Below are 19,412 nucleotides of genomic sequence, written 5' to 3'. Positions count from 1 at the left end.
CTCACAGCTCCGTAGGCAAGCACCATGGTCTTGTAGCGGATGCGAGCTTCAACTGGAAGCCAGTGGAGAGAGCGGAGGAGCGGGGTGACGTGAGAGAACTTGGGAAGGTTGAACACCAGACGGGCTGCGGCGTTCTGGATGAGTTGTAGGGGTTTAATGGCACAGGCAGGGAGCCCAGCCAACAGCGAGTTGCAGTAATCCAGACGGGAGATGACAAGTGCCTGGATTAGGACCTGCGCCGCTTCCTGCGTGAGGCAGGGTCGTACTCTGCGAATGTTGTAGAGCATGAACCTACAGGAACGGGTCACCGCCTTGATGTTAGTTGAGAACGACAGGGTGTTGTCCAGGATCACGCCAAGGTTCTTAGCACTCTGGGAGGAGGACACAATGGAGTTGTCAACCGTGATGGCGAGATCATGGAACGGGCAGTCCTTCCCCGGGAGGAAGAGCAGCTCTGTCTTGCCGAGGTTCAGCTTGAGGTGGTGATCCGTCATCCACACTGATATGTCTGCCAGACATGCAGAGATGCGATTCGCCACCTGGTTATCAGAAGGGGGAAAGGAGAAGATGAATTGTGTGTCGTCTGCATAGCAATGATAGGAGAGACCATGTGAGGATATGACAGAGCCAAGTGACTTGGTGTATAGCGAGAATAGGAGAGGGCCTAGAACAGAGCCCTGGGGGACACCAGTGGTGAGAGCACGTGGTGCGGAGACAGATTCTCGCCACGCCACCTGGTAGGAGCGACCTGTCAGGTAGGACGCAATCCAAGCGTGGGCCGCGCCGGAGATGCCCAACTCGGAGAGGGTGGAGAGGAGGATCTGATGGTTCACAGTATCAAAGGCAGCCGATAGGTCTAGAAGGATGAGAGCAGAGGAGAGAGAGTTAGCTTTAGCAGTGCAGAGCGCCTCCGTGACACAGAGAAGAGCAGTCTCAGTTGAATGACTAGTCTTGAAACCTGACTGATTTGGATCAAGAAGGTCATTCTGAGAGAGATAGCAGGAGAGCTGGCCAAGGACGGCACGTTCAAGAGTTTTGGAGAGAAAAGAAAGAAGGGATACTGGTCTGTAGTTATTGACATCGGAGGGATCGAGTGTAGGTTTTTTCAGAAGGGGTGCAACTCTCGCTCTCTTGAAGACGGAAGGGACGTAGCCAGCGGTCAGAGACAGAACCATTTAACCATGTTTCCAAGAGAACCAGAATGTCAGGGCATGAGTCCTGCACCCACATGTAAATTGTATAATTTAAAAAAAATCATACTTAGCACATTTCGGTGCATTAGCCCAAGCCCCTACGAGATTTAAAGTCAGAGCAGGTATTAAGCTCATTCCCATAAGAGCTGACAGGCATAGGGCCATCTGCAGCGATTTGTAGAGTGAGTGGAGACATTTCCAAGGTCCCTTGCAAACTATGTGAGAGCAGAGCAGAGCAGACTGAACATTTGTTAGACCTCCCTCGAGTTTCTGGATGCAGGGGCTGGAGCGAGAACTAGGAGAGCAGTGTTGGCAGAGCTCAGTACACCCGGATGAAGCTGCTGCAGGGGACCAGGGTTGCTGCCAATGCTCCATTCTGGGTGTGCACAGGAGGTCTTGGTGTCTCTCCTGTTGCAGGGTTGGGGCTGCCATTGGGGGGCAGGAGTGTCCCAGGCCTGTCCTGGGGATGGGAGTAGGGGGGGTATCTAAAACTAGCCTGGGAGGGAGGTTGTAGGGGGATTGAGGAGGGTGGTGTGGAGGGTAGTGTGGCTGACAAAGCTCCAAACTCTGCATATGAGGGTTGATGTAAATGATACATGGTCTGGCCTGCATCATGTGGTGCACTACCTTCAACAGTGTTTTGCCAGACCCTAGGTTAGCAGTCGGTGCTGTGTAGAGCTTGGCTTGAGGTGGACCTGGTCTGGTTGTGCTGTGATGGGCCGGGTCTGCCTGAGCTGTGCTGGGCCGGGTCTGGTAGAGCTGGGCTGAGGCGGGCCTGGTCTGGTAACATGGGAGGGAGGTTAAGGGGGAATTGAAGAGGGTGGTGTGGAGGGCAGTGTGGCCGGCGATGCTCCAGACTCTGCGTGTGGGCTCTTTTACTGCGTACGGCTTGGGCATAGCTCAGTGTATTTGCATGCATGAAGATGACCTCATAGAACAAAACATATTAGATCTCATAAGCCTGTGTTTACCACAGACCTTATTTTCAGCGTTTATCCAAAAACCAGACAAAAACCATAGGCATTAGTAATGCCGTATTTTTGTAAGTACTAACGGAAACTATGGGGGGGGGGTTTGGATAACACCAAAGGCCTGTGGTTAACACAGACTAATATTGTAGTTCAATTTCTCTGACAGTTAGCAACTGACTTATTTTGAGTAATTAAAGGCTTCATAATTCATAAAGGTCATGATAACCATCCCCCCTAAGAACGGTGTTCAATTACTGACACAAAAAAAAGCTAAGTTTAGTAACTTGACCCTGAAGATTTGTGTGTTAAAATCTATTTTATACATTTTGTTTTGACATTTTTCAGTAATTCACTTTTAAAAGCTAAAGTGTAGGTCTTATTTTAATTAAATCAATCAAATATTGAAACACAATGGCATTGCACATCTCACTATTAATATCCTCACTATGATGAGGTTTTGATGTAAGGTCCCTCTTTTAATTTTCCCACCAAATCATGTCCAAATCATCCTAAAGTATCTAAATGCTATATAACTCAATGAAGTTACTTGTACTTGTACTTGTAGACGATTTGGACGTGATTTGGAAAATACAAATTCAGGGGGGGGGGGCTAGTTACTCCATTGGAGGGGGGGCAGTTGCCCCCAACACACTCAGCTTCAATTTGACTGCTTTATTAAAAACATATTACCATTTTTTTTTCTAAACAAGTGGATTATTTATCTTTAGGCTCAGCTAATGGTATATGTATAAAACATTTATAGATCTAACTTAATGAGATTATATATAAAACTTAATAAATGCCTAAATATTAGATCAACTTACCTCAGAGTAACTTAACATTTTTAGATAATCAAGAGTAGTGGCAGGCAGGAAAAGTGTTTGACATTTTTTGTGTGACATACAGTAAGTGTCACAGGTCAGAGGTCACCTTTGAGTGTACTCCCTGAGGGTGCCACCGGAGGGCCCCCTTATATTTTCTAGTGTCCAGGTGAGCCTCCCCTGGATTATTGGGTTAACCTCACATTATTTTTGGTGTGCAGTATATCCCCAAACACTGTTCTTTCCACATGAATTTCCTGCTTAAAGCAGGTTGATGTTTATTGTCATGAATCTTGCCCTGGAGCTAGAACTAAGTGATTTCTGCTAGATGGGCCAGCTGTCAAAATTGGTTATCTTAAAAATTCATAAAAACAAAAATGAGCTTTTTGTTCTAAATTTAAGGTTAGGTTTAGGCATTAGGGTTAGCAGTGTGGTTAAGGTTAGGTTTAAAATCATATTTTATGACTTTGTGGCTGTGCCAGCTAGAGACCACTCGACAGAGCTGCCTCCAGGGCAAGATTTGTGACAATAAATGCCAACCTGCCCATAGCAATGGCCAATGAACCAGAGGCAGAAAATGCTTACTCATTTACGTTTTTTAGGACTACAAGCTGGTCCATGGCCTTAGCATTTTTTTGAGTTTATTTTTACAGGGACAGTGCATATTAATCAAAGTTTCAGTAAAAGTGCTGGTTTTAGCCAGCTGGCAAATGTTTTAACTGCAGTCCTTGGGCAGGTTGTGGATAGAAGCATTACATTTGGTACAAACATTCCTTAGGTTTGTAACAAATTGGTTGTGACTAGATGGAGTACATCTGACTGAAAGTGACTTTTCGTAGCCGGTTAGGAGAGCATTTTAGCTAACCCTTTCCTTAATCTTAACATTAACCTAACTCTCCTAACCGGCTATGTTAATTCTCCTAACCTGCTGGATAAATTCTCCTAACCTGCGACAAAAAAAGTAACTTCCCGTCATAGCTGTAATGGTCAAAACCATTCAAACTTAACCTGCAAGCGTGTTTTTAAAAATGTGTTTCTAAGTGTTTTTAAAAATGGCTGCCATAAAAGCTGGTATCTGACAGATAAAAGAGGAACTAATTAAATATTTTCACCAGGAAGCTGAATTCAAAATGGCCACCAATGTAGATGGTAATGAATCCACAGTCATTTTTAGAATACCTTTTAAAGTGACATTTTCATTGAAAATAATGAAATAAACTACTAATACATCAAATGTCTTAAGTTATGATTAGTGTAGAAAATAAAGTACTTAGGGCTCTGGTTCACATGTGCCACAGTGGCACAATGTAGTTCATGATAATCCAGCAACCTATCATCGACACTTCTGAGAACATACATGATCACTTTTACAGCCACACCTCCGGTGTTCTCTGCAAGCTTTTGCAGCGTCTTGGAAGAGTGTCCACAAATGAGTCCAGTAATCATTGGTTTTAGCACCACCAGATATTTCTGGTGAAGGTCACCAGAAAGATTTCAGAATTGTCTTGTCATAGAGAACACAGCTGGTGTATCTCTCAAGCAATGTTAACCAGCAGATTGCTTACAGCTGGACTAGGGTTGGACAGGTTTCCTGTGTAGATTAAGACACAGCGGAGGCGGCAAGAGAAAAGGGTACCCAATAGAGGGATGAGAAATGCGTTGTACTCCGAATTGTTCCATTATCCCAACCGTTACACGAGAAGATTGAATGACTGCTAGCTTTTCTGGAAAACTGCAGTTTTCATCCTCATGCTAGCAAGCAGTAGCCACAACAGCCATTATGGAATGTCACGTAGCATTGAACAAAAAAGGGTGTGATTGGCTCACTCTGCCATTCCAAAATGTTCAGGGACCCACGATGTAATTCCGTTTCCGTAATTATGTTACCGTATGTAAATCCACTTCACCAAAATCTTTTTTTTTTAACTCAAGGTGTCATGTCAAAGCTGACACCCCATTTTCTCTACAGACATCTTTGAATCTTAATTCGGAGCAGATATTTAAGTTTTTGGAGAACATGGTTGCATGAGAAACTGAGATTTTACCCTAATTCTGTTATCAAAATTTGCATCTGCACAGTTCTTCCAGTAAATGCATTTGGTTTCATTATTTATTTACTAACTAAATAACACAGAATACACATACACACTTACATGAGACAAAAGTCCCTAGTGGACTGATAAGATATGACGGCTTGTTACACAATGGAGAGCGGGTACGGAAAGAGATAAAGGGACATTTATCGTGTATACATTCTATAATACCTTGCACATGAACCACCGCCTGTCTGGGTAAGAAATGTAATGTATTTATGTGTAGATGTCTTTGTTCGTCTCTCTGTTGCAACCAATCCTTCTATGGGAAGGGCTTGATGGGTGTAAGGTCAGAGGTCACAATGTCCTTAGTTGTCCGTGCCTTCAATGATGCACCAGTGATAGTCTGAGGTGAGCTTCTCGCCTCTTTTCTTCCTTGGGTAGGTAGTCAAAGTTCTAGACCCGTTTACATGCACAACTGCAGACTGTCAAGGTTTTGGTTTAGTGAGGTTATCATCTTCACCTAATGTTGAGCGTTTAAGAGTTTCTAACCATTTCAACGAATAGCCACAGCTGCACGCTTTCTGGTCTGGGAGTTTCAACCATTTGTAATGTTTAACTAACGCTTCACGTCTGCTGGTCTGAAGATGTTAATTCTTAGCGAGTCCTTTTAAGCACACTGGTCGGAAAGGGTGGTTCCGTCACAGTGACACGCTCTTCTGGCCTCATTCGGGGCGTGGCTTAGTTGATGTGCAACGGACATGAAAAACCCTTCTCATTAGAAAACCAAAAATCCCATTCCTATTATAACAAAAATAGTTGAATCTTTCTTCATATTGCATTAACATCATATTGGATGGAAACTTGAAAGCCGAAGGGGGTTTCCTTCCTAAGTTACATTATTTGGTTCATACAGTTTTTAATAACCTCACAAAATGAAAAGCAATATGACATGATTATTCCCACTGACCATTCTTAACATTCCTATCTTAGAAATATTGTTTCAATATTAACTGTTTGGGTGTTATAGTTTTGGCTGCAAAGGCATTCTTTTGGTTTGTTACTGAAGAGCAGAGAGAGAGAGGGAGTTTCCATCTCTCTGGTGTCACCCCCCCCCCCCCCCCCCTCTTCTGTGGGAGAGAGGGGGGTCTAGCTATCGTCAGCTATTTGCCAAGCTGATCTTAGGCCTTGTACCCTCGACCGGGAGAGTCATAACACTTTCAATGCAACAGGTCAAACTGACAATGTTTACTTTAGAAGGTGCCTATTCAGCTTGACGAGACACTATCATCTGATGTGGAACGAACTGAAACGCTATCTGAAGAAGAGCATGAACAAACACCAGAAGGAGGAGGGTGGTCAACTGTGCCCGTAATTGATTTAGCTTATCCCCCAAAAAATATTTGGGGTATCAGGTTGATTGTGGAGGTCTGCACACTGTGAAATGTATAGTAATTTAGACTAAGATTTCATTGCGATACCAATCTGTCATTACCACAAATGGGGGCCATGATGAAGTTAATGCGAGAAAAATAAGTTCAATGTAAATGTACATCCTGCCGGAGTTGGTGTGTAATCAGTTGAGGGTCTTAAATTCGAGTGATAGTGCTTAGTGCTTCACGGTTGGTTCTGTCATTCTAAATTTGGAGAGCCACTAGAATGTAGCTTGGGATAACCTTGCCCCAATCTCATTCTTATCAAGGTTAGTGTGAAACTGTTATGTTTGGTCTCTCTTTTGCTTGTGAAAGTCAATATGGTTTCTAGGTGGTATGGAACACGAGAATTGAAGGTTGTTTTTTGTTTGACAAGTTAAACATGTTTTGACAAGTTTCCGGGACAGTCACTGCAAACAGAATGTGGTAAGAGCTATGTAAACAATGGTTAAACATTGAGAGATTTAGTCACCTGAGTCTATAGATACCTTGTTTATGTGTGTATTTTAGATTGTAAAACCCAGAAGGAAGGGTTTGAAATGATGAATTAGTAAGATGGCACCGAAGAGGATGGCTGACGTTTTACATGCTCCTAACCAACTGTGCTATTTTGTATATTTTATTTACATTGTTTGTAACTTATTTTGTACATAATGTTGCTGCTACCATCTCTTATGACCGAAAATAACTTCTGGACATCAGAACAGCAAGTATTCAACCTCGACCTGGAAGAAGCTTTTTACTTTAACGAGTCCGACGAGAGGGATATACTGCTTTACGGGAACAGGCCCAAATCCCCGTTCATTGTGTGAAGAGGAAAAGGGGGCGCGGGTCGGGCTGCCTTCTGAGAATCCGTAGACGAGCGACTAAACTCCCACTGCCGTCTGTTCTACTGGCTAACGTGCAATCATTGGAAAATACGATTATCCTACCAACGGGACATTAAAAACTGTAATATCTTATGGTTCACCGAGTCGTGGCTGAATGATGACACAGATAATATAGAGCTGGCAGGATTTTCCATGCCCCGGCAGAACAGAGAAGAAGCTACATCTGGTAAGACGAGAGGTGGGGGTGTGTATTTGTCAATAACAGCTGGTGCGCGATATCTAGTATTAAAGAAGTCTCGAGGTATTGCTCGCCTGAGGTAGAGTATCTTATGATAAGCTATAGACCACACTATCTACCAAGAGTTCTCATCTAAACTCAGCGAAAAAGAAACGTCCCTTTTTCAGGACACTGTCTTTCAAAGAATTAGTAAAAATACAAATAACTTCGTAAAGGGTTTAAACACTGTTTCCCATGCTTGTTCAATGAACCATGAACATGCACCTGTGGAACGGTCATTAAGACACTAACAGTTTACAGACGGTGGGCAATTAAGGTCACAGTTATGAAAATTTAGGACACTAAAGAGGCCTTTCTACTGACTCTGAAAAACACAAAAATAAAGATGCCCAGGGTCCCTGCTCATCTGCGTGAACGTGCCTTAGGCATGCTGCAAGGAGGCATGAGGACTGCAGATGTGGCCAGGGCAATAAATTGCAATGTACGTACTGTGAGACGCCTAAGACAGCGCTACAGGAAGACAGGACAGACAGCTGATCATCCTCGCAGTGGCAGACCACGTGTAACAACACCTGCACAGGATCGGTACATCTGAACATCACACTTGCGGTACAGGTAGGCTTGTAGGGCTTGTAGGCCTATTGTAATGCAGGTCCTCACCAGACCTCACCGGCAACAACGTCGCCTATGGACACAAACCCACTGTTGCTGGACCAGACAGGACTGGTAAAAAGTTCTCTTCACTGACGAGTCGCAGTTTTGTCTCACCAGGGGTGATGATCGGATTCGCATTTATCGTCGAAGGAATGAGCATTACATCGAGGCCTGTACTCTGGAGCGGGATCAATTTGGAGGTGGAGGGTCCGTCATGGTCTTGGGCAGTGTGTCAAGAAGACATCCTCCCTCATGTGGTACCCTTCCTGCAGGCTCATCCTGACATGACCCTCCAGCATGACAATGCCACCAGCCATACTACTCGTTCTGTGTGTGATTTCCTGCAAGACCGGAATGTCAGTGTTCCGCCATGGCCAGCGACGAGCCCGGATCTCAATCCCATTGAGCACGTCTGGGACCTGTTGGATCAGAGGGTGAGGGCTTGGGCAATTCCCCACAGAAATGTCCGGGAACTTACAGATGCCTTGGTGGAAGAGTGGGGTAACATCTCACAGCAAGAACTGGCAAATCTGGTGCAGTCCATGAGGAGGAGATGCACTGCAGTACTTAGTGCAGCTGGTGGCCACACCAGATACTGACTGTTACTTTTGATTTTGACCCCCCCCCTTTGTTCAGGGACACATTATTCCATTTCTGTTAGTCACATGCCTGTGAAACTTGTTCAGTTTGTCTCAGTTGTTGAATCTTGTCATGTTCATACAAATATTTACACGTTAAGTTTGCTGAAAATAAACGCAGTTGACAGTGAGAGGACGTTTCTTTTTTTGCTGAGTTTCTATTATTCGTAGCCATCTATTTACCGCCACAGACCGATGCTGGCACTAAGACCGCCCTCAACCAACTCTATACAGCCATAAGCAAACAAGAAAATGCTCATCCAGAAGACCTACCAGTGAAGCATCACAGGCTAGTATGAGCGGTAGCTCCAGGTTGTAGTGAACTAACACCTGGCTAGTAAGTAGATGTCTCTTAGCATTCCTCGAAAGCACTTTGGTTTTTCTGTGACCATTTCCATTTGACATCTTTCTGCAGTAGAGCGGTCATAGGCTTAACTATGATAGACAGATTTTGAATGAATTTGCCATAATAGTTAAGTAAGAAAAGACCTGAGCTCAGTGGTGTTTGTAGGAATGGGAGCCTTCTCAGTAGCTTCAGTTTTCTGTTTCATGGGGTGTATTCCCTCTGCATCTATCACATGACCTAGATAGACTATGCTGTTCTGGAAGAAATACAATTTCTCTCTTTTAACCTTGATTGCATTTTCAGTCTTTTTAGCACTTCAAGATTTCTCATGTGCTCTTCTGTGTCGCGCACTGCGAAAAGTATATCATCAACATAGCTGATTACCCCGTCTATACCTTGTAGTATCTGATCCTTCATTTTCTGGAAAAATAGCTGGCGCACAGGCAACACCATAAGGAAGCCTGTTGACCTTAAACAACCCCTTATGCATATTAATGGTGAGATAGTGCTTAGAGCTAACTGTACTTGCTGGTACGCCTCATGAAAAATCCAGCTTTGTGAACTTCTCACCCCCTGTCAGCTTTGTGAACAAGTCCTGCGTACTTCCAGCCACGGATTGATAGTTACCTTGTAATCTCCAAATATTCTTACAGTATTTTCTGTTTTTAGTATACACACAATTTGGAGCAGCTCACTCACTGGAGTAAGAAACCCTTCCCTTTCAACAGCTTCTGTAAGTACATACGGCACTTACGGTCAAGATATCACAGTCTCTTTCAATAATGACAGGAATGGAGGACGTCTTTGTTCCAGTGAGATTGCTAAGGCAAACACCTCCATGTTAAGTTTTGCGCGACTTAGATCGAGGCACAGACACTGTCTCAATGGGGATAGCTGAGCTGGCTACACTGACTGTGCTAGTGGTAGACTCCACTAAACTGGCAGGCTGGCTAACAGCCTGCTGCCTGGCCTGCACCCTATCTCATTGTGGAGCTAGGGGAGTTAGAGCCCTGTCTATGTTCGTAGATAAGATGAGAGCACCCCTCCAGCTAGGATGGAGTCCGTCACTCCTCAGCAGGCCAGGATTGGTCCTGTTTGTGGGTGAGTCCCAGAAAGGGCCAATTATCTACAAATTCTATCTTTTGGGAGGGGCAGAAAACAGTTTTCAACCAGCGATTGAGTTGTGCGACTCTGCTGTGGAGCTTAACACTCCCCCTAACTGGGAAGGGGCCAGAGACAATTACTCGATGCCGACACATCTTTCTAGCTTATTTACACGCTGAAGCTATGTTGCACTTGGTGACCTCTGACTGTTTCATCCTGACATCGTTGGTGCCGACGTGGATAACAATATCCCTATACTCTCTACACTCGCCAGTTTTAGCCTTAGCCAGCACCATCTTCAGATTAGCCTTAACATTGGTAGCCCTGCCCCCTTGTAAACAGTGTATGATCACTGGATGATTCGTTTTAATTCTAATACTGCGGGTGATGGAGTCGCCAATGACTAGGGTTTTCAATTTGTCAGAGCTAATGGTGGGAGGCTTCGGCGTCTCAGACCCCGTAACGGGAGGAGGAGAGACCAAAGAAGGCTCGGCCTCTGACTCCGACCCGTTGCTTAATGGGGAGAACCGATTGAAAGTTTCTGTCGGCTGAATGAGCGACACTGGTTGAGCAATTCCTACAGCATTTCCCTCCAGAAGCCATGAGAAAATTGTCTGGCTGCGGGGACCGTGCGAGGGGATTTATACTACTATCTGTATTCATTGGTGGCACCTACGCTGTTTCCTCCTTTCCTACACTTAAATTACCCTTGCCTAACGATTGCGTCTGAAGCTGGGCTTGCAGAACAGCTATCCTCGCCACAAGGCGATCGTTCTCCTGTATATTATGAGTACATTGACTGCAATTAGAAGGCATAATGTTAATGTTACTACTTAGCTTCGGCTGGTGGAGGTCCTGACGAATCACGTCCGGGGTGAAAAAGTTGAATTAAAAAAGTTGAGCGAGGGGGGCGGAAAGTATATATAAAACGGTCATTAAAAAGTAAAAACCGTAAAGTTGGCAGGTAGCAAAGTAAGGTTAGCAACAAACCGCACAGCAGCACTTAAACAAGTCTACAAGTTGTGACCGGAAATGACATCGTTGCTCACGTATTCCTACAGTCGCAGTAAGGAGGCCTCTCCCTCAGTAGCATCCAGATGCTTGTTCTATTTCGCTTGCTTCGTGTCATTGTTTCCCACTTGACGCGAGCAGCATGCCCTGGCTATGTGTCCTTTCTTCTTGCAATCCCGACGCTCAAAATCTTTGTAGAGGCACTATTCTAGGTTGTGCCCTTTTCCAGCGCAATGGTAACATGGTTTACCTGTTGCTTCCGTTTTCTTGGCAACGCTTTTCTTCTCGACTGCATTTGCTTTAAAAGTATTTTGTGAAAACTGCTGTGCACTTTTCTTCGTTATTTCAAAAGAAAATCGCATATCCACAGCAAGTGCTAATGTTATTTTTGTTTGTGTGAGCTACGTTCAGTAAACGGTCTCTCAGCTCTGCACTTTTAACACCGCACACAAATCTATCATGTCAATGACTCTTCAAGAAACTGACTGAATTCACATGTGGCTGATAGTTTTCTTAAACTAGCTAAGTACTCACTTATCGACTCTCCCTCGAGTTAACTCCTTGCATGAAACTTGCATCTTTCAGCAATAAAATTAGTCCTCGGTATGTAGTGACTTAGTCAACAGCATTTCTTCACTTGGTTCTGTGGCGCACATAAGTCCATTAACAAATTGTGAGTCTTTCTGCCAACAATCGTCAGAAAAAATGGCTTTAGACTTGAGTCCATTAGCTTCAAAATACTGTTCCAACCTTTCCGAATAGGCTTCTAAACTTTCCTCGAAGTGAAAATCCTCAGCCTTGCCGAACGCCATCTTCGGTGCTAGCTTTTCTACACAGATTGTGTCGATGGCGCTAACACTTTCTTGCTCACTCTGTTCCCCTTCGGACAAAAACTCCATTACTTTGTTGCCAATCTGTTGCATCCCTTGTTAAAGGAAGCAGGGTTCTTTTTAGTTATTTCAAAGAGAAACTCAACAGTATAAAGCATTAACGTCCCAAAGAGGTTTATTTCCAACATGACAGCGGATACAACATAGCCGGTTTCAAGCTGAGTCCATCTGAACCCGCTCAAAGGAAGCACACTAGAATACCTTGGCAAACAACCAATAAGGGCCTGCCAATAAAACTATGCGCATCCAATCAGATACATATTTCCAATATCACGCACTGAACATGTGCATACCATTTTAACCAGGTGTGCATAATAACATGCTGCTTATCTCTCAAACACTACAGAAATTATTACTTTTAGGTCACTGTGCTCGAAGATAAGCCTTTTGGTTGCTAAAACCTCTTCATCATTGCCTTTCTCTGTGCATGCTGCCAGACAGTTCATAGGACAACTTTGGGGTTTGTCTTGCATTTATTTACAACACAATGTAGCCTTCACGGGCAGCAAGTCCATACATGTTACTTTCCATGTTACCTGTGCACTCTCCTCACTTTAATATATATATATACACACACACACACACACACACACACACACACACACACACACACACACACACACACACACACACACACACACACACACACACACACACACACACACACACACACACACACACACACACACACACACACACACAAACTCTTTATCCTCTGTGTTAGAGTTCTCTGTTTTGTGTCTGTGTCCAGTTAGGCAATCAGCCAACGTATTTGTGTTGGCCTGCATAACGTGCTGGACACTGGCCAACCCCCACTCCCTCCCCTCACTCCCTTTTTTCACTTTTCCCCTCCAGAGAAAAACAGATAGTCAGAATGTTCTGTTGTTTTAACCGTTCTGTTTCAGGCCAATGAATGAGACAGAGGTGATCATGCAGTAGTGAAAAAATCGAAGGGGAAAATATTGGGCAATTACGTTTTAGTCGTGTCTTTATTTTCCTAGTGCAATGGCAGACAACAGACAACTATGAAGCTGTCATGAGAGAGTTCACTTTCTTTCCATGTAACCCTTTCACACGCTCGAATTGCTCGCGCTTTGACTTGACTTCCAATCAAGTCCGGTTCGGAGGCGCTGTGAAACCAGAAAGTTCGACAGACAGAGAGCTGGCTGGTGGCCGAGATTACTTTCCATGTGTTCTGTGTACTCCCTTCATAAACACTTTTCAATTAAAATGTGATGACCATAAACTATTAACCACTAACTACAGTATGATGGTATTACAAAAGAGTGACTTATTAAACTGCTGTAGTGCAGGAATCTGCACAGACCCCTTGTTGAACTTTGTCCTCCTTTCAGGCAGGCAGGAAAACAACACTGCTAGCATAAAAGGAGGAGCAGAGAGAGTTGAGGGTTGTTGTTCTTCCAGAAGCTACTGCTAGACCGAGCTGAGTTGACTGAGGGACTTTTTACTAGACAGTAAGTGACTGCAAAACAATTTCAACATTTGTTGTGCATGTTGATAAGACAGAGTTTAACTCTCTCTCTATTTTTGACGTATATAACCTGTGATACCCGATCACTTGAACAAATTGAGACAAAGTGTTTTGCTATTTCTTTAGCTTTGTTATTTTGCTTGTGTTGTCTCCATATGGCATATACGCTGTATTTGATCATTCTCCAGTTGATTAGCAATTGTGTGTTTCTAAAATATGAATATGCAGGGAGAGAAAGAGAGAACTTTCTGCACTTAACCACCCTCACCGAACGTTTATTTTTCTGCCGTTCATCAGTACGCCTTTGGTTGTGCAATAGAATTTCTAAATTAACAAAAACAACATCTATCCCTGTAATAAAAGTCTAGAAATGTAAAACATTTCATACTAATCCCTCATTTCTTTTCATGTCAGCAAATAAATACTTTAAAAAATGTATACCTTTCTTTGTCTCTTTTTTAATGCCATTGATACAACTGATTTCCAGGCAGCATTGATTTTAATTAATAAGTCTACTAAGGTTAGGTTAGGAAGATTGGGACACAAGCCAAAATTGAGTTAATCTTTAATTATCTTTTGTCCAACTATCTACTACCAGGCACAGTATTGGGACACAGATAGAAAATTGTGACATAGCATTGAACTACTCTACAAACCCTGTCCTCATCACCTGAGCAGACTCTTACCCGACTTGCTTTATCTCCCCTCAGCAGATCAAGCCTGCGGTGCAGCACCGTGATGTGGGCGGGACTAAGCCTGCTCCTGGCTCTCTGCCTGCTCCCTGGGGGCGGAACAGAGAGCGAGGGGGAGGGGACCCGCTGTAAGCCGCCACCTGGTTGGAGCATTGGGGAGGTGGAGCCTATGAAGGAGGTCATGGGCCAGGTCACGGTGGTGGCCCTCCTCCAGGCCAGTTGATTGTTCTGCTTGGTGCAGGCATCCTTGTAAGTGGACCAGACAGGGCTCGGTTCCATTTTGGACCCTTAGCCACTTTCCTACCCATAGTGGAGTGTGGTTGTTGTTATGCCTGTTCTTTTTGTTATTTTGTGATTTCTTTTGACCATCTCTCCGTATCCTCATGTTTCACTTCCCTGTCGTGTTCCTCTGGGCAGATTGGATGGGCTGCGCCTGAAGCTGGAGGGTCAGGGTCTGGAGAATGTGACCTATATGGTGGTGAACCACCAGGGGGAGCAGGCCCAGCGCCTACACACCCTGCTGAGGCAGAAACTGTCTGAGAACATCACGCTATACAAACAGCAGCCCAAACAGGACGACGTGTGGCAGACCCTGGCTGGAGAGAAGGATGACTTCCTCATCTATGACAGGTCAGCTCCAGACTGTGGTCACTCTGTCTGTCTGCGGTCAGTCTACTCAGAAATACAGACCGTCCTCATCATGCTGTCTGTTCCCCTAACAATTAACCTTCTCTCGCTCTCTCTCTCTCTCTTCTCTCTCTCTCTCTTCTCTCTCTGTCTCTCGCCCAGGTGTGGTCGTCTGACCTACCATATCTCCCTGCCCTACTCCATCCTGGGTACTCCCTATGTAGAGAATGCCATCAAGGCGACCTACTGCACACGCGTCTGTGGGGACTGCACGTATGAGGTACACACACACACACACACACACACACACTGGGCGTGTCTGTGTTTGTATGTGAGAATTAGCTCTGAGTTATGGAAAACAAACCGAGACCCCTCCTCTTTTCCCCCAAAAAGAGCACGGAGATCCCAGCAGAGTGCAACAGAACAGTAGAGGCGAAGCCTGAGGGAGAGGAGAAGCCAGTCACCGGAAGGGAGACAACTCATGGTGGACACGGCCATCATCACCATGGTCACGGTCACAATGGCAACCGCCATGGTCACAATGGCAACCGCCATGGTCACGATCACCATGGTGAGAGGGGGATGGGGCGCGGTCACGGTCGTGATCATGGGGCAGAGCAGCAGCAGCAGCACCAACATGACACTGAGGGGCTCCAACACAGCCAGGCCCATGGCCAGTTGCACGTTGGTCAGGAGCATATGGGTCAGCAGGCGGTGCAACTGGGCCAGATGCCCCAGGAAGGGCAGCGAGGCCATATTATGCAGAATCCCTGAGTGAAGGGGAGGTCCAGGTGAAAGGGGGAGCACAGCTGACAGTGGAAGGAGGGGTCTGATCTAAGTCCCTCCTCCAAGGCCAGCTGATGCTGACACTGACGGAGGCTGTTTAGCGATGGGGTGAGCAACGAGCCAATCGGGCTCTGACACTGTGATGAGGCGCTGCCCGCCTCCTGACAGTGACAGGGCCTGATGGGCCTCAGGGAGACCTGACAGTGACGCTCGTCCCCCGCTGACTGACAGCAGCCTCAGCCAGTCATGTGAGCCTGACCCCTGGGTGTTGAGAGCTGAGGGTGAGGGCTGCTGTAAGCAGGGCCATGGCTCTGTGACAGTTACCTTGCTGTACCTTATAGGCCTCAGATTAACATCTGTGAGACAAACACCGGGGCGAAGCGCTCTTATAACATCTTACCAAATAGTACTACCCTGGGACCGTGAAGCCACACCTGACAGGGAGAGATGGGAGGACACACATTGGGTGTTGTAGGTGAATGCCAAGCCTAAACCCGTTACGATATGGGGAATAGGATGGCATTTGAGGTGTGACCATAGTGATGGTAAGACAGCAAGGTAGGTGTCCTCCACCACCTCCTTCTCCTTCAGTGCGTTGGTGTCACCCTCCCAGGAGTGTATGGGGCGATTATGTTAACGTTTCTCCTGCTCTGTTTTGCTCCCTCCATCCACAATGAAGGCAGGCGCAGAAACTACGCTCTAGTGGCGTCTGTCTGACATCCGGCTGGGGAGAGGGGAAAGGGAGGGACTTATAATATGACCACCCCCTAAAGTTCAAAATATCGAGAGCTTTGGAAGGAGTATGTAGTAGTAGTTGCCTATGCTGAACAAACTGGCATGATGGCTGGGAGAGATAAATCTGAACCAAAGTTGTTATATTCAGCGTTAGCAAAACCAATTTGGTTAAAATACATTATTGATAGTTCAGATTTATTTTATTTGGCCTCCAAAAAATTGGGATCTCACTAACATTTTACTTTTGCAATTGAATTAACTCTCGGGTGATTTAGAGCAGTAGTGAGTTATATAGATAAAGCTTTCAAACGTCAGTATCCATTGCTTACAGCTGTGTGGATGTGTGTTTAGTTACAGTCACTGAGTTATTTTAATTTGGCAATAATGCACACATATGTATAATGCACTCTTTGTGAACTAGCAAAACAAAGAGTGAACTGTTTTCAACTAACAAAATATAGGGAACACTTTTTAACTAGCAAAAGAAACCATCTAGAATGAGAGGTGGGTAAACAGAAAAGATTGAACGATCGTTTGAATCCATTCTGTACTTTAATGAAGGGCTCTAGGGGAAGACGACTGTCACCTAGAGCACCTGATGCTTTGTACAGAACACGTTCATTCTGACTGCGGACTGTTGGGTGGTGTGGCATGTACGAAACGATGAATAAAGATGGTTTATGCGCTCATATTGCAATGTTGTCTTGTTTATCTACTCCGTGTGTGCGTTTGTGAGTGTGCAGAGGGAGACAACGGGAATATGTAGCCTTTTTATAAGCCATGTTTAGCTCTGGCCTGTCACCTGACAGACAGACAGATCTTCAGATTGATTTGTCGAAATGCAAACAAAACAAGCAGCGACGGCGTAACATTTTCAGTCGATCGTTTGAGAAGCTTTTCAGAGTGTTTTCACTGTCAAAGCATTTGGCACGTTGCCTACACGTGTCTGGTACTTCAACACGTGACTCGCATGTTAGTCAAGTAGTGGGAGTGATATGACCACAAAAAAATGGGTAACACGTGATTTGGATAGTCCATCTGTACATCCTCAACAGACTATCAGTAACATTTCAACTAACTGTGTACTAACCCTAACCCTAGCTCTAACCCTAAACTTAACCCTTACCCTAACCCTAACCCTTATTCAAAACCTAACCCTAAACGTCACCTTACCAAGCAGTTGCTTATCAACATGTAGTTTGTTGATAGGATGACCAAGATGGAAAATCCGGACGATCCAAATAAAGTGAGACCCAAAAAATGTATCGCTGTAATAATCATGGGCAACTTGAAGTAGTTTGTGTGTAAAGTTTGATGCGTGGTTTTAACCGTACGTACATGAAAGCGCACTCAAACGCTTTCATTATTTCACATTGAAAAAAACGTTGCCTGCAGTTCAGAACAATCACCACCAGGTAGAAGAGGAGATCTGTAAAAGGTTCTAGAGCTCTCCTGCCAGAGTGCATCATTTTGTAGGTGCAGCCTGTAGACTAGTTCTTCCTACCAGAATACAGGGTAAGAGTCAGTGTTCATTTTCCTTTGCGCAGAATACTGGTATCACAAAATAAATTCCAGGGAGCAACATTGCTTCATTCCACCAATTCAGTGCCTGGTTGAAAACACTTAATTAGAAAATGTTGTCATAAAGAGCACATGTTCAACTTCATAAGAGGTTAAATAATAAAACATTACTACAGTCAGTGCCTATTAAGTGCCAAATAAAGTAACAGGGTTGACGATTTATTCTTAAATCAGCCATAAATCTACTTGTGACCGGGGGAATGGAAGCTTGCTTCCACTCGATTGAGTGGGTCGATTATAAAATGTCAACCCTGTTACCCATAGATAGACAGGGAGTGGCAATTGAATCAAGATTCACAAAAAAAATGAAATTATAAAAACAATTCTAGCCTGTCTATCTATGGGTAACAGGGTTGACATTTTATAATCGACCCACTCAGTTTCCCACCACAAAACACCAGAAAATGTCCAAAAAGAGTAGAACCAGCTGACCTGCTTTTTTACTCTATGATTTTACTATTAAATGTTAAAATATTTTAAAAGGAATAGTTTCACCATATTAAAATGATAGATCAGTTCACGTAACAGGATTGACCTTAAAATGAGGGACAGACGTAAATGAATCATTAATCACATTCAATAAATAATTATATTCAGAAATGACTTTGTCAAAGCGACAAAATAACTAGGGCTTCACGATGAGGGTGAACTTGGATATATTTTGGGATTAAGTGGGTTAAAATCTTCCTGAAGTGATACAGGGTTGACGGAGAGACATGTCAAAATGTTGAATTTTGTCACTTTAGCAAGCCTTTACTCATATAAAACATTCTCAGCGTGGTCTATATTATAGGGCACTTCATTTATTATAACAAGCCTTTAAAATTCAATATTGGTGGACAACTTCTAATTAAAATATCAAAGGGACGCAAAAGGAACTATTTTTGTGGCACAACCCAGTTATGACAATAGTCAACTTCCTCTCTGTCAGTGGAGGCTGCTGAGGGGAGGTTGGCTCATAATAATGGCTGGAATGGAGTGATGTGTATGATACATTTCCAGCCACTATACTCCATTCCAGCCATTCAACACCATTCCAGGGGCTCCCGAGTGGTGCAGCGGTCTATGGCACTGCATCTCAGTGCTAGAGGCGTCACTACAGACCGTGGTTCGATTCCAGGCTGTATCACAACTGGCTGTGATTGGGAGTCCCATAGGGCAGTGCACAATTGGCCCAGCGTCGTTAGGGTTTGTCTGGGGTAGGCCGCTATTGTAAATAAGAATTTGTTCTTAACTGACTTGTCGAGTTAAATAAAGGTACAATTTAACATTTACATTTCCAGCCAGTCCAGCCATTATTATGAGCCGTCCTCCCCTGAGCAGCCTCCATTGGTGTC

General features: G+C 44.4%; 1 protein-coding gene across 5 annotated transcripts; it reads left to right on the top strand.

The window, feature by feature from the left end:
• The first annotated feature begins 6,671 nt into the window (after window positions 1–6,671).
• On the top strand, window positions 6,672–17,183 carry selenop (selenoprotein P). 5 transcript variants are annotated; one of them, XM_071402560.1, is made up of 6 exons: window positions 6,672–6,720; window positions 13,518–13,637; window positions 14,365–14,595; window positions 14,764–14,976; window positions 15,136–15,253; window positions 15,367–17,183. In XM_071402560.1, the coding sequence occupies exons 3-6, from the start codon at window positions 14,393–14,395 to the stop codon at window positions 16,054–16,056; spliced, it is 1,224 nt and encodes a 407-aa protein (XP_071258661.1). In that variant the 5' UTR covers window positions 6,672–6,720; window positions 13,518–13,637; window positions 14,365–14,392; the 3' UTR covers window positions 16,057–17,183. The 5 variants fall into 5 exon arrangements, with proteins under 5 accessions (XP_071258661.1, XP_071258665.1, XP_071258663.1 ...); XM_071402564.1 differs by lacking the exon at window positions 6,672–6,720 and adding an exon at window positions 6,998–7,507 and having other exon boundaries at window positions 13,522–13,637; window positions 14,368–14,595; XM_071402562.1 differs by lacking the exon at window positions 6,672–6,720 and adding an exon at window positions 13,061–13,331 and having other exon boundaries at window positions 13,522–13,637.
• Window positions 17,184–19,412: the final 2,229 nt, after the last annotated feature.

This window comes from Salvelinus alpinus, chromosome 5 (assembly GCF_045679555.1).
Source record: "Salvelinus alpinus chromosome 5, SLU_Salpinus.1, whole genome shotgun sequence".
Taxonomy (NCBI): Eukaryota; Metazoa; Chordata; class Actinopteri; order Salmoniformes; family Salmonidae; genus Salvelinus; species Salvelinus alpinus.
Note: the sequence above shows the minus strand (reverse complement) of the source record. Positions and strands in the feature narration are given on the sequence as shown.